The 12,951-nt window shown below is 53.1% G+C and overlaps 10 protein-coding genes across 10 annotated transcripts; 6 read left to right on the top strand and 4 right to left on the bottom strand.

The window, feature by feature from the left end:
• Positions 1–373: 373 nt before the first annotated feature.
• Positions 374–2,380, bottom strand: M421DRAFT_419813 (uncharacterized protein). The gene has a single exon (XM_033592255.1). It carries the CDS (start codon positions 1,897–1,899, stop codon positions 739–741), a length of 1,161 nt encoding a protein of 386 aa, XP_033449544.1. The 5' UTR covers positions 1,900–2,380; the 3' UTR covers positions 374–738.
• A 318-nt stretch (positions 2,381–2,698) lies between these two features.
• Positions 2,699–3,843, top strand: M421DRAFT_135864 (uncharacterized protein). The gene is made up of 2 exons (XM_033587423.1): positions 2,699–3,133; positions 3,272–3,843. Exons 1-2 carry the CDS (start codon positions 2,833–2,835, stop codon positions 3,568–3,570), a joined length of 600 nt encoding a protein of 199 aa, XP_033449543.1. The 5' UTR covers positions 2,699–2,832; the 3' UTR covers positions 3,571–3,843.
• Positions 3,600–4,167, top strand: M421DRAFT_61287 (DUF336-domain-containing protein; the record flags this gene model as incomplete). Its single annotated transcript, XM_033595870.1, has 2 exons — positions 3,600–3,985; positions 4,038–4,167. The coding sequence occupies 2 exons, from the start codon at positions 3,600–3,602 to the stop codon at positions 4,165–4,167; spliced, it is 516 nt and encodes a 171-aa protein (XP_033449542.1).
• Positions 4,168–5,206: 1,039 nt separating this feature from the next.
• Positions 5,207–5,488, top strand: M421DRAFT_44289 (uncharacterized protein; the record flags this gene model as incomplete). The annotated part of the gene is made up of 1 exon (XM_033594654.1): positions 5,207–5,488. A coding segment is annotated over one exon (282 nt), but the record flags the coding sequence as incomplete, so codon positions are not given.
• A 912-nt stretch (positions 5,489–6,400) lies between these two features.
• Positions 6,401–7,663, bottom strand: M421DRAFT_91776 (uncharacterized protein; the record flags this gene model as incomplete). Its single annotated transcript, XM_033597978.1, has 6 exons — positions 6,401–6,530; positions 6,644–6,695; positions 6,748–7,315; positions 7,459–7,502; positions 7,552–7,611; positions 7,657–7,663. The coding sequence occupies 6 exons, from the start codon at positions 7,661–7,663 to the stop codon at positions 6,401–6,403; spliced, it is 861 nt and encodes a 286-aa protein (XP_033449540.1).
• Positions 7,664–7,961: 298 nt separating this feature from the next.
• On the bottom strand, positions 7,962–8,432 carry M421DRAFT_61242 (NADH dehydrogenase, alpha subcomplex, subunit 2; the record flags this gene model as incomplete). Its single annotated transcript, XM_033595862.1, has 3 exons — positions 7,962–8,056; positions 8,146–8,252; positions 8,347–8,432. 3 exons carry the CDS (start codon positions 8,430–8,432, stop codon positions 7,962–7,964), a joined length of 288 nt encoding a protein of 95 aa, XP_033449539.1.
• Positions 8,433–8,591: 159 nt separating this feature from the next.
• Positions 8,592–9,499, top strand: M421DRAFT_419810 (UPF0041-domain-containing protein). Its single transcript, XM_033592254.1, has 2 exons — positions 8,592–8,839; positions 8,987–9,499. Exons 1-2 carry the CDS (start codon positions 8,685–8,687, stop codon positions 9,324–9,326), a joined length of 495 nt encoding a protein of 164 aa, XP_033449538.1. The 5' UTR covers positions 8,592–8,684; the 3' UTR covers positions 9,327–9,499.
• Positions 9,500–9,828: 329 nt separating this feature from the next.
• Positions 9,829–10,626, bottom strand: M421DRAFT_135817 (uncharacterized protein). The gene has a single exon (XM_033587421.1). It carries the CDS (start codon positions 10,512–10,514, stop codon positions 10,020–10,022), a length of 495 nt encoding a protein of 164 aa, XP_033449537.1. The 5' UTR covers positions 10,515–10,626; the 3' UTR covers positions 9,829–10,019.
• Positions 10,627–11,083: 457 nt separating this feature from the next.
• On the top strand, positions 11,084–11,677 carry M421DRAFT_135832 (uncharacterized protein). The gene is made up of 2 exons (XM_033587422.1): positions 11,084–11,366; positions 11,423–11,677. Exons 1-2 carry the CDS (start codon positions 11,183–11,185, stop codon positions 11,572–11,574), a joined length of 336 nt encoding a protein of 111 aa, XP_033449536.1. The 5' UTR covers positions 11,084–11,182; the 3' UTR covers positions 11,575–11,677.
• On the top strand, positions 11,576–12,720 carry M421DRAFT_135795 (uncharacterized protein). The gene has a single exon (XM_033587420.1). The coding sequence runs from the start codon at positions 11,780–11,782 to the stop codon at positions 12,497–12,499; it is 720 nt and encodes a 239-aa protein (XP_033449535.1). The 5' UTR covers positions 11,576–11,779; the 3' UTR covers positions 12,500–12,720.
• Positions 12,721–12,951: the final 231 nt, after the last annotated feature.

Raw genomic sequence — 12,951 nt, 5'->3', positions numbered from 1 at the left:
TCATCAAACATGAACACTGCACCAACACAACCATACGCTCCAATAGAGGACTGAACACTTGCTCCCGAGGTGAAAACCTCAAAGTCTAAAAATGGGATCCCAGATCCTGAGAAGGAGAGCCAGACATCCGGATCGGCTTCCAAACAGACTCGTCTGCAACGCTAATTACTCAAGCTGACCAGCCACGCCTACATCGTAGATATCAGGAGGAGCAATGGAAAGATAGACCAGAGAAGAGGATCGGGAGGAGGTGGTGGGTTGATGACGCTGCGTCGATTGTTCTTGCCGAGGAGGGGGTTGAAAAGGCGAAGGAGAAAAAAAAGCGGAAGGTACAGCTTGATTCGAGTCTAAGAGCACGGGATGAGACTGAGATGGTAAACCACTAATTCATTCATTATCCTGTACTGTACTTCGCACGTACACAGTGGTGGGTATCGACCTTCGCTGAAGATCTATTATCTATCCACCACACCACCCCTGATCCTCTCTTTTGCAGCTGTTGACTGGCCGCCGAGGCGTTTTGTCCATACAGAGCTCATCATCTCCGGAATCCATCATGTCGTGGCACGAAAAGTCTGTATAGCAACACTCACGGAGAGTTGCCCAGAGCGGAGCGCTGAAGCCTTCGACGCTCGGGTGTACGTACGCTGTCAACTAGCTTCGGCGACGCAGAGATGCCGCACAGGGCGGATTGCGGATGTTTGTTCTACTTTAGATCGTTACTTCTGTGTGTGGATCTCATCCGAACGACGACATGGCAATAGAGGTTGCGACAGCAAGAGTCGCGAGGATCATCAACGCCGGCTGCTGCTTCGAAGCAGCACCAGGGAGTGGTTTCGCCTTGAGCTCCATGTTTGGCGGAGGCGCAACCACATCTGACGAGTCAAAGTAGGCGTACTTGCATCTCTCGCCATCCTGAAGCTGTTCATTGGTGAGGACAGACAGTTCGTTCGGAAAATCCATGACCGGAACGTTGGGGTAGAAACCCTTTTTCTGCATAATGTATCGTGCTTGTGCGTAAAGCGCGTAGTTCTCGGCGTTGTTTGCAGCATCGTAGGGCATCTGTGTCGAGAGGACTGCCAGCAGCTTCGACCGTGTTACGCCATAAGTGTACTTCAGTGTCTGGATGTCCGTTGGGGCGTTACCATCTGGGCGGTCGTTCAGTACTCCCGCGAGGACTGTCGTGTTCATTGCTCCTTCGCTGACGACTGTCTCCCACTCTCTGCCAGATGCCGAGTTCGCTTGTGCTGGAATAGCCTTCTCCACAACTGCAACACCCACACCACCAATGTGCATCACCATCCTGGCCCATAGTGTCCCCCTGTTGTAGTACTCGTGCAGCCTCTCCTTTTCCATCTGGTTACCAGCCTTCTTATCAACCCTGTCCTCCAGGCCATCCAATTTGAAGTAGTCCTTGCAGAAGTTGATCATTGGAAGATTCCCCATGTTGTATGCGACGTGGTTTCCGTCCCTCTTATTCCCAGTCTTACACATGTTGTTCGGATCGTCGCATCGTACATGGACATCCGGATTGACTGTCTCGCTTCCTCTCAGATTGGCGTACTGCGCTGCGCGCTTAAGATTCGACTCGATCATCGACGAATAGTTCGCGATTCGTAAGGGCCGGCCGAAGAGCTCGATAGAAGGTTGACCGTTCTGATCGTACGGCAAGGCTGCTTGGAACAGCTCGGTCATCTCTACGAAGCCAACTCGAATGTCCTCGATATCAGATGACGAACACCCTTCGCCTCCAGTCAAGGCGGCAGCCAGCTCAGGCTTCGCTGTACCCTTCTCTTCAGCGATGACTCCATCATCGGCTGGAACGGCGGCGTTTACGTGGGCGACAAGAGCAATCGAGAGCAATGTCGGTAGGGATAACAGGACGCGAAGGGTAAGCATGACCACTCTGACAAGTGACTCGTAAGCTCAATTCGAAGAGCAATTAGAGGGCGGTCCCGTCGAAGAGACGCGTTGCCCATACAAGGTTGTTGCTACTAAGACCGAGATCGAGTAGGCTGGGTCGCTCGAAACGGGAACTATGGCGCAATCGGTCGTATTCGAAGAACACCGGGAGTCGATATTATGGTTATCAGGGTACGCGCGCGCTGACGAAAGAAGGTTCGTGGACACTGTTGGTGTCGTGAGGGAACCCGAGTTGCCGTGTCACAGTGGGCGAGAATACGTTGGTGCATTGCAGCGCCTGGGCAGTCTAGGATGTGAGGGAGGTCGGCCGCACTTCTCCAGACGTACCAGTCCTCAGACCGGCATGTGGGTCCATGATCACTTGCTAGATCTCCCGGCACAGCTTTCGAGACGCCAGACCCGGGAATTCGCAAGGCTAAGGGCCCGAGTCATGCCTGTTCGCCTTGATGGAGCACTGGTTGATTGCGATGCTTCGCAATCAAACTTTTGTCCGACCGAACATCGCTGCTCTGATCAATCTGTTCAAGTCCTCTACTGCGTGCCGAGAAACTGCACATCTGCATGTGCTGATCATGTGCCGGACCGTGTACGAAATCGTGTCTCAGACCTTCCGCAAAAGGCAGGAGACCCTATCAGGATGAAACGCGTGTTGAATAACCAAGATATTTAAACAATCAACGCAGGCGAATGCTCTCAATTTTCTATCGTTTTCGACGGACTTTCTTCGCTCGTCGGTGCGCAGTGACCAAAGATCGGCAGAGCATTACCTGCTTGAAAGGCTCATTTTCGGTAGTTAAATTTCTCGATGACAGGAGAAGAGCTTGGACTTTGCTGCGGTTTCGAGTGTCAAGAGAGCAAGAGCAGGAACGCTGAGAAACGCCAAGCACCTCGGAAGTGCCGGCACAGCTCATGCCATGCCTGCCGCTCGAGCACACCTGCATCGCCGGGAACAAACGATATTCGCCGCAGATTCGCGCAGGAGCGTGCTTTTGTGAGGAATTGTCGGATGGAGCTTTCACAATGCAACAGTGCCTTGCCTTCAAGATACAGTCAGAACGTTGCGGACCGTGGACCGCAGGTGGGAAGTACAGACTGTGCCTACCCACCTGGCGACATACCGGCAACAGATCAATTGTACCTTCATTCGGCGCTCAGTTGTGCGTCGAAAACTTTCTACGGACCCAACTCCTGCTGTTGATGCGTTCAAATTGTACGTGGCTGAGGTGACGCACAGGAATCGATACTTCTGTGCTTTCCTGCCGGCAACATAAAAGCCTCCTCATCACCATCTCTATCAATACGAAGTACTACAAGGCTGAAGGTTTGCTAACCAGAAACCCCCAGTTAGCCGACCTCGGGATGGTCCGCGATCCATGCCGGACCAGACTCCGCAAAGAGGCCCCAAGCCTGATTGAGGCTAATGGGCTGGCGAGCCTCTTGATGGCGTTCTGCTTCTATGGTTTCCCCGCACGCGGAAACATCACAAGCCTGTTAATCGGGCACCTAGCCTTGAATGTTGCGGTAACAGTGGTCAGCGATTGTCACTGTGCAGCAAGATCACTAGAGCGTGGTACCTGGACCAAGCCACGAGGTCATATAAGGTCACGTAGGATGATTGTTTGTTTATGTTGTTTCGTTCAATCTTGATTGACAGCTCAATTTCTCTGACTATCACAATGCGCTTCACCGCACCACTCCTCGCCCTGGCCAACGTAGCCTACGCTCAGATCAACGGCACGAACGGCATTGGCTCAAAACCTTCCGAGCGTTACGTTGTATCAGCAGACCAGGCATATCAGATCGTCCAGGCAGCCGTCAAGAATGCCACCGCAATCGGGGTGCCCCAGAATGTTGCCGTCGTCGATCCTTCCGGCCTTCTTGTGGCATTTCTTCGTATGGATAATGCCTACATTGGCTCGGTCGATATCAGTCAGAAGAAGGCAAAGACCGCAGTAGTGTTCAATGGCTTGTCCAGCGCAGGACTATATGACGCGAGCCAGCCTGGTGCGCCCTTGTATGCTATTGAGCAGACAAATGGTGGGCTGGTCGTTTTTGGTGGAGGGTGAGTGCTAAAATAGAAACATTGGCAGATTCTTCCACTGACTGCATATCAGACTGCCAATCTACTACCAAGGACGATTGATCGGTGGTGTTGGTGTCAGTGGAGGAACTGTGCCCCAAGACATTGAGGTTGCTGCAGCCGGGTTGGCAGGTATTGGAGCAAGCGCTACTGCGCCGACGTAATCATTTGGAGATGTATCGTGTATCAATTAATGACACTACCCACAGATATACATGGGACATCTCAAAGATAACATCCCTGGCCCCACAGATAGTGAAGCCACACTTGAGTCCCGTGACGCTGTCATTGTTACTTTGTAAGATGTATTGATTGTGGCTGCAGTTGCTTCGCGGAGCTCGCGCATTTCTCCCAGGAAGGCCCGAAGCGATCCTTTCATTCACGGGCATTCATGATTGAAGATGCTCTCCACAGGTTCCGCTTCGTACAGCTGCATGACGCATTTGTATGTGCCAGCCTGACCGGTCAGACGCATGATCAATATAAGATATTACCTGCGCTTTGATGACCGAATTCTCCGTATTGGTTTCGCGCGCCCCGCTCATGACACTTGCCTCAGCCTTGCGACCGACAGTAGTCTCTCCAACACAAAGCCTATTTCTGAGTAACACAATTGTACGTTGGAAGCCAAATCCAACATGGTCGACCACAATCACGGAAAACGCCGACCGAACTTCGGCAAGAATCTCCATATCCCACCCGATGCGCCATAACGCAAGCACTCGGGTCAGAAAGAGAGAAAAAGGCACTCGAATTATCGTAGGTCTCGCTCCGACTCGGAAGAAAGACGGGGTCGCCGCAGCGAAAAAGAGCACAGAAAGACAATCGCCAATGCCGCGTCACTTGGCGACAGAGACTCATCAGCTTCCAATAAATCCTTGGTGGATTCTGTGGTACGCATGTCGCCTGAACTTGGATCGAATATTGGCAATGAAGATGTGGAAGGTGAATTGCACGATTCAGCACTTTCTACTTGTGGAGCCACCGCCCTATGTTGCAATATCTTATGCATGGAGAAACCCAGAGAAGCAGAAAGAGATCGACATTTTGAACGAGTACAGAGACAAAACTGCCAGTTGCCGTCGAACTTTATCACGAATCCACTGTCTTGTCACAGCGAGCCTTTACGGTGCGTTGGAGGCTCTTCGGGAGAAGCACACCAATGTATGGATGTGGGTCGACGCCTTGTGCATCAACTAGCAAGACACGAAGGAGAGAACGGAGCAGGTTCAGCTGATGACCGATATCTACTGCAGGGCGCAGTCGGTCGCGATTTGGCTAGGACCAGGAGCGGACGATAATGACAAGGCGCTGAAGTGTCTTGAAGAAGTTGCCGCAGAGAATTTGACGAACGAACAGCTGTCTGAAGTTTTGAAGATCCACGCCAAGCGCTCGAAACTGGAATCGGAACTGTGTGGGCTGGAGGCTGTAGCCAGGTTGTTCGAACGCGATTATTGGGACAGACTGTGGGTCGTGCAAGAAGTCTACAGCACGAAAACCACAACCGTCTACTGCGGTGACGCCAATGTCGCCTATAAAATCTTCGTTGATGCCACCGAAAGATTCCGCCTGAACAATGCCGACCTTGAGCGAGAATTCTTCAACCCAGACCGAACGCCTCTCAGGATGTCGCGCACCCAGTACACCATCCCACAAGTCTTGGTGTATCAAGGACTAAATAGTATACCTGATGGTGGCGTATTCCTCGCGCTGGGGCAGGATCAGCTTCTGGAAGTGATGCGACAATGTAGGCGGAAGCTGGCCTCGAGGCCTCAGGACAAAATGTTCGCGATTCTCGGTGTGCTTCCGGAGAGCATTCGCAAGCATTTTGTTGTGGACTACAGCCTCTCTGTCAGGGACGTATATATAGTCTTCGAATATGTGCTTTCAACGACTGGCAGCCTCGACGTTTTACGGGAGTCGATTCACTTCCCGATATACACAGGATCGGCTGGCCTGCCGACCTGGTGTCCTGGCTGGTCACATGTCCCAGAGACAAAAGCGCTCCGAAGGCATGAGGAGATTGTGGAGTTTACAGCTTCAGGTGATGAAACGACCGAATACAAATGGTTAAGCCAATGGGCGAGCACCGAAAATTGCAGATCAGTGCCGTGTACCCTTGGTGTTGTCAAAGAACGTGAAATCGCTGTTGGTGTTATGACTACGCTGGCCGATCGCATCATGGCTTTCCTCCATTGGCGAGCGCTCTTCCTCAACGGATTTGACATCGACAGTGAAGATTCGGCAAGTCCAGATGATGACGCCTTCTGTAGGACACTGTGCCTGGCCCAGATGCCAGAAGAGTGGGTCAAACCAGGGAAATGGACCAGAGCCTGTTACAATTTTTTCGCATCGTCAGCAAGCGAGCGTCTGCCATGCTTGCCAATCGACCGTGGCCTACAGCAACACATCAAGAGCGATGTAGTACCCCGCCATTCCCATAGATCGTTTCTGCGCAAGGACTTTGGGAAACATATGATGGGCCGGTGTTTCTTGATCACCAGAGGCGGTCTCGTGGGTCTTGGATCTGGATTCATGACCATAGGAGATATTATTGTAGTTCCGCTCGGATGCTTGACGCCCATACGATAATGAGTCCATACCCACCCATTGCAGCACTTTGCAGAATCACGAACGTACCTCCGGCTAGCAACTGGACTTAATATTGACTGCACTGCGGCGGCAAGAGATCCTAATGAGGATGAGTTAGCCAAAAGTGACAAATGGTAGCAAGACTATCTTACTAGCGGCCAGGCCGATGGGCGTGAAACCAACCAAATCCAACATAGCAGGCGTAAGGATGACGGTAATCGGCGCAGAAGTGAGGTAAGCAAGCAGAACTGCAGCTTCAATGGGATGCTCCAAGATCCACCTCTTGAGCGTCTCGGAGAAGCCATTAAAATCCTTTTCTTTAAACTCGAACTTGTTTCCTTTGGCCTGAGCGAAAGCAGTCAGAGCATTTTCGCCACCGAGCAGCGCATCCCAAGCTTCGCTCGCGGTGACGCTGACCTGCTTGCCAATGTCTTCGCCAACGTCTTCGCCAACGTCTTCGCCAACGTCTTCGCTAAACTGTGACAGAACGGCCCAATCAGGCGACGGACCCTCGTGAGCTGGGAGAGAATTTGGATGTGCCGTTGCGACGTTGGCATGTTCATGTACTGCGGCGCCGAAAGCTTTGGCGAGTTGTGCGCTTTTGGCTGCAGCTGGACCGGCGTTGTCCCATGCGCTCGAGGCCACGTCTGACCCACCTTCAGCACACCTTCGAAGGCCGTCATCGTGGAAGAAAACGTTGGCGTTAGTTGAAGGAAGATTCTGCGAGAAAAAGGAAAATCTGTGGGTTCAAGCGAGCAGCAGGGTGTAAGCGACGTGTTGATTGAAGGTGAAAGCCACGAGAAAGTATGCTCATAACAGCCACCTGAGATGACCTTTGAGTCCCCAAAAAAGCTTCCACATACGGTTTGGCTTTCTTGAGACTTCCATACTAATAATGCGCAAGAATCTGCACAATCCGTTCAGTGTGGTGGATACTACTTTCCAAAGTCACATACCATCACATGCCCCAAAGCCAACTACATGTAGGCTCGAAGCAGCTAGGGAAATGTAGTGAGCTAGGGGAATATAGTGAAAGCTGCGGTTCCAACGCGCTTGCTTACAAGCCATGCAATTTTTGCAAGCGGTGAAAGAGTCGTGACGAAGCTGCCTCTGAAGGCTTCAGCTGCGTGAGTAGGTCAGATCTGGCAATATAGCGGTTTTCCAAAAGGGTCCATCATGAAGTCATTGAATCGGTCGTTTTAGCAGTTCGCCCTCGTCTCAAAAAGTAGCTATTTCAGCTGGAGAAATGGCTGCTGGAACAAGTACATTCGTCATAATACACATGTACACGGTTGTGCTCGAATTTGCCGCTGCTCTTTCGAGTCTTTCTCTCTTCATATCCTCTACTCCATACACATGTCTTTCTCTATGCGGTCGAAGCCTGCACGAGCTCGGTGACCTTCTGCTCGATCGACTTGTCGTCCAGGCCCTTTAGCGGGACTTTTGTCTCCTTTCCGTAGTCTGTGAATATGTCAGCTTTGATCTCTGTGCTCGCGCTCGCGACAGGGGCTGTTCGCGCTGCGCTCGTCCGTCTCGGTGGTGTAGCGTACTGTATCTTGCGAACAGAGTGGGCTCGAAGCCGTGGGCCTCGCGGATGAGGATGGGCGTGTGCGGGTTGTGCTTCTTCATGGTGGGATAGCTGCGCTGGAGGAAGCTCCTATACACCCCGTCAGCCTCTACTCCAACACTCATCCACACCCCTCCTCTATGGTTGCGCGCGCATAGCAATCTCCTCACCCGGGATCCCGTACCGTGTCGCAGCGCTGTGTTCGCTGGTCTGGCAGAATAGGAACCTCAGCTCCTTCAGCCCCGCATTGAACGCATACTTGGAGGCCATTGTGTCGTGTCAACGCCGTGGTGGGTATCAATTGCACTTTGTGGTGTTTGCCTGTGCTTGACTGACGTTGCTGAGCTCCACGCTGCCGCTGACTAAGGCAGCCAATTGGAGCCCGCATTGGCCCAGCAGCATCCGAAATCTGAGCTTCCGGCATTGCGGCGCTGATACGGACTACTCACCGTTACCGTCACCGTCGACGCCCCAACAAACCCCCCACCTGCCGTCACTCGCTCCCTCGACGGTCAACTCACTATGTCGTTCCGCCCCGGCTCCCGCGTCTTCAGCGCCTTCCGCACCAACTTTCGCCAGTTCTACGCCCGCCGCCATGCGTCGACCGCAGGCGCTGAGCCCGCCGGCTTCGCCAGGTTTTGGAACTCGCCCGTCGGCCCCAAGACGGTGCACTTTTGGTGCGTCCCAAAGTCCCTGCAGCACGATATCTGTGCCCTACAATGCCAATGGCAATGCCTTATCTCCGCCGGCGGAGCCGCACGCGATCCGCACCCGGCCACGACTCCACACACTCACAGCCAGAGCCCGCACTAATCGTCTCCCAGGGCGCCAGTAATGAAATGGGCCATGGTAGCCGCAGGCGCCGCCGACTTCACGCGCCCCGCCGAGTCCCTCTCCCTGACGCAGAACTTCGCGCTCATGTGCACAGGCGCCATCTGGACGCGCTGGTGCTTTGTGATCCGGCCCAAGAACGTGGCCCTGGCTGCCGTCAACGCGCTCCTATTCTGCGTCGGCGCCACCCAGGTCGGCAGGATCTACAGCTACAACCAGAGCCAGAAGCTGACTGGCGCTGATGGACCGGGCGATTTCGCGAAGCAGGAGGGCAAGGAGCTGGAGAGGGATCTGAAGGCGACGGCTGAGAAGGCCGAGAAGAAGCTGTCGTAGAGCCTCAGAGGGAGGTGGAATCTTCATGGGGAGAAAGAGAGAGAGAGGGCTGGCAGTATGCTGGCTTTGCTGCCTAGGGACACCATGTTGGAGTGTATAATCTATCTCGACCTACGAGCATGGCACAGTCAATCGAAGCTTCGGCGATATCACACAAACTTTTCAGTATCAAGTTGGGCACAATCTTATCAAGTTCCTGTCCTGCTGCTATTCGATGCCCTAATTCTAAGGCTTGAGAAGAATCAGTCTGCAGTCCTACCGAGACACCAGGAAAATTAATCATGGATAGATCCCTGGCGGCATCCACCATGCGCTCAGGTCGATTGAAGTATCAGATACCCTCCTGAGCCTCTCACCCACCTCCTTGACCTTCTTGCCCCTCCTCTTGAACCAATCCTTGACTCTCCGACGTCTAGAAGATCTGCCCGTGTCAGGTGGCTGTGTGTATTCCTCCACAGTGACTATCCTCTGTCAGCGCATATACGAGCAAGACGGGAGCTGAGGCTCACCAGTCCCATTGGGTTCCTTTTTGGCGACCAGCAAAGCATCACAACCGGCTGCATTATTGCATCTGTAAATAAAGCGACCCATCTCATCAAGCGTCCTTACGCGCTCTTCTGACGTGTGCCCTGGTGCATTGCACTTCGTGCATTTCCACTGCTCGGTGTTGTGCTTGTCGTCGAAGGGGTTCTCCTATGAATTGGCGTCTAGTGGAGCGTGGCCTACGGGAGCGTTGTTTGAGGAGTCAGGTCCAAGAAACTCTTGGAGAGCTTTCATGTCGGTTGCGTAGTTGGGATGGGGCGTCTTGGGGCGAGGTGCGCCAGGTCGAGTGCTAGATCCGTTGGTTCTGGTTTCTGAAGGTAGACGTTCATGCGGCTCTTTGAAACGAATGGCTAATCCAGAGCGGGTAGAGACCAAGTTGCTGCTTTGTGAGGGCGAACGGACGATGAATGCGTTGCTCCTGTTCTCCAAGGCTTGGCGTCTGGCATCGTAGATTCGACGCCTGTCTTCCAACGCTTGACACTCGGCTTTATAGTCTTGGCAGCTCTGTTCCAGAGCTACTTGACTTTCTTCCTCCTCCCTGAGACGCGCAGGTGAGCGACTGTTGTTGTAATCCATATTGATGATCTGCCCGAGCATTTGCGAGAGCAGAAGAGGTGTACGTTCGCCGATTTCTGTGTAAGCCATACACTTGTAGTAACGATGGGAAGGTAGCGATTATGTGGTGCGCGATGGGCTGTAACAATGGCGTTGTGGTTTGAGGTGTGGTGTGGAAGAGCCAGGCATCTATCACCAAACAGGATCCTTAGGACACCATAGTGTAGAAAAGTGCAGGTGCACATCAACCATGGCAGTGGTTTCCCAATCTCGATCGCACGTGCCTCGCGTCCCAGCTTTTTCGGTAGGTCTCTCAGTTACAGCAATTGACCATGCTATTGCAGCACTCTCCACAGCAATCTCCGCATCCGCTGCAACACCCGCCGCAGCACTCGCCGCATCCATCGAAACATGCGAGAACGCCAGCCCAGCATCCTGCGATACAGCTGGCAAAGATGTCAATGCCCCATGGTCCAGAGCGATCGCAGTAGCGGTTTATTCGCGAGCCCATGTCGCCCATCTCTTGCGATTGGGCGGCCCCATAGTCTTCGGGGTCTGACACTGGCGCGTAGTTCATTTTGAATGTCTTGTCGTCGAGTGTTGATAGATGGTGGGAAGGTGATAGTGAAGACACAGATACGTAGGAGGTGACGATGTGAGAGAGCGAGAGACTTTATGAGGCATCGCTATGAGGTCTTAGGCTCCACCTCGCGCCCAAATTAGACACTGGTAAGAAACTCGCGAGAGACGGAGCTCTGATGACGGTACGGCGTCCAGCTGCCACGAACTCACTACCGTGTCCGTGCACTCAATGCACGCCGTCAGTCAATGTACGCGATCTCGATTCCGTCCCAACTTTGCACCCCCCACAACTCAACGCCACGATGACTATGGAAGAAGCCCTTGCAGAGCTAGATGCTTTTGACTCCAGCGAAGAGGTCTGTTAGTCAACAATAGCTAAAAAGCATAGTGTTGATTGCTTAACGTTATCGCGCAAGCACTGAGGTGTCAGCAGGTCACGCGCAGAGGCAGGTTTAGCACGTCGCAATCTTCGACTAGAACAGGAGGCAGAGCTAGTGAAGTGCATAGAGGGCCTGACAGAGCAAAAGCTACCTCCTACAAGAGAGATAGTGCAGAATTACGCATCTAATGTAACGTAATTACCGCAGGCCCCGTTTTCGTACACACCGGTGTGTTTGGTCTTGCTTGCGACACGATCTCGGGTATGCTGACTCTATCATGCCGGGCTGAGCGCCCGACAAACGCCAGAGCTGAAGAGATTCTGCTGAAGTGCAGAGCCGATCTCAGCTGCATCACGTACCGATTTTCCATCACCTGACAGCTTTGCGCCCGCCATGTCTGTTCAACTCTCCGAATACCTTCCGACCCCTTTTGTACTGTTCACCGAGCGGCTCGTCATCGTACTGACTCCAATCGCCATACAATACAACGATTACGTCCAGCTGTACGGCAGTCTGCATGTGAGTGAGGCGTTTTGCCAGATGGCTTTCGGTCCGCACTTCCTGGCTCGCGAGTTGAGCGTTGAGGATACAAGGAATGTCATCCTCACACGTGACCTCGAACGGTGCTGGAAGAGGAGAGGGCTCGGTGATTTTGCGATTGCGCTTCGTCCTAGAAGAGACGGATCCGATGCCATGCACAGTGACAGCGGGAGGAGACTGGAAGGGAATGAGAGCGTGGGCTTTGTAGAAAGTGTTGATTTCGCCTTTTTGCAACATGTCGAGTGGGTGGGTTATGCAGGTGTTCGAGACACAACGACAACATCAATGCCAGACTGGGAGGAAGGTAGCGAGCTACTGCCGCCGTGGCAAGAGATGGTGGAGTTGAGATACGGCGTGCACGAGAAAGTGTGGGGCAGGGGCGTCGCTGGCGAGGCGGCGAGAGCGGTGATGCAGTGGGCTGTCGCTGAAAAAGGAGTGAGAAGGTTCATTGCTGAGACAGAGAAGATGAATACAAGAAGTGGGAAAGTATTGCGCAAGATGGGCTTCAGAGAGAGCGGGACGGATTATTGGCAGGAGCCAAGTGAGTCGGAATGGGAGAAGGTCGCAGCGTAAGCCATTTGCGGCACCCCAAGAGGCTTTGCCCGTGGCACAAATCAAGCACTTGTTCGTATGAAGCAGGATGAAGGAGTCCGAAGCAAGTCGAAGAGTTGCGAAGCAGGGTAGTAGCATCAAAGTCAAGCGCCGAATTGAATTGCTGCGATTGGCTGCTGGGCAAAGTGGGGCGCCCACCCAGAGACACCTCAGTCTGGTCCAGCCGTCGACGCCATCTGGTCGGTACTGTCTCTTCCTTCCTGGTTCCACGCATAACGAACACGCCGCGGAGCATACGGCTGAGATTGGCGCCGTATTTGATGAATGACAAGTACAGCGCATCTAGTCACCCTCGCTCTGCTGCGCTTACAGTCGATAGGTGTGGAGGTCATGAGTAAGGTTACCTTTGAATATCGAACAACCAACGGCTTGTATCCTGTACCGCAAGATAACCAGGTATACATCAGGACTTT

The sequence above is a fragment of the Didymella exigua genome (assembly GCF_010094145.1).
Source record: "Didymella exigua CBS 183.55 unplaced genomic scaffold M421scaffold_11, whole genome shotgun sequence".
Taxonomy (NCBI): Eukaryota; Fungi; Ascomycota; class Dothideomycetes; order Pleosporales; family Didymellaceae; genus Didymella; species Didymella exigua.
The sequence above is the reverse complement of the archived record's forward strand: the minus strand, read 5'-3'. Positions and strand labels throughout refer to the sequence as shown.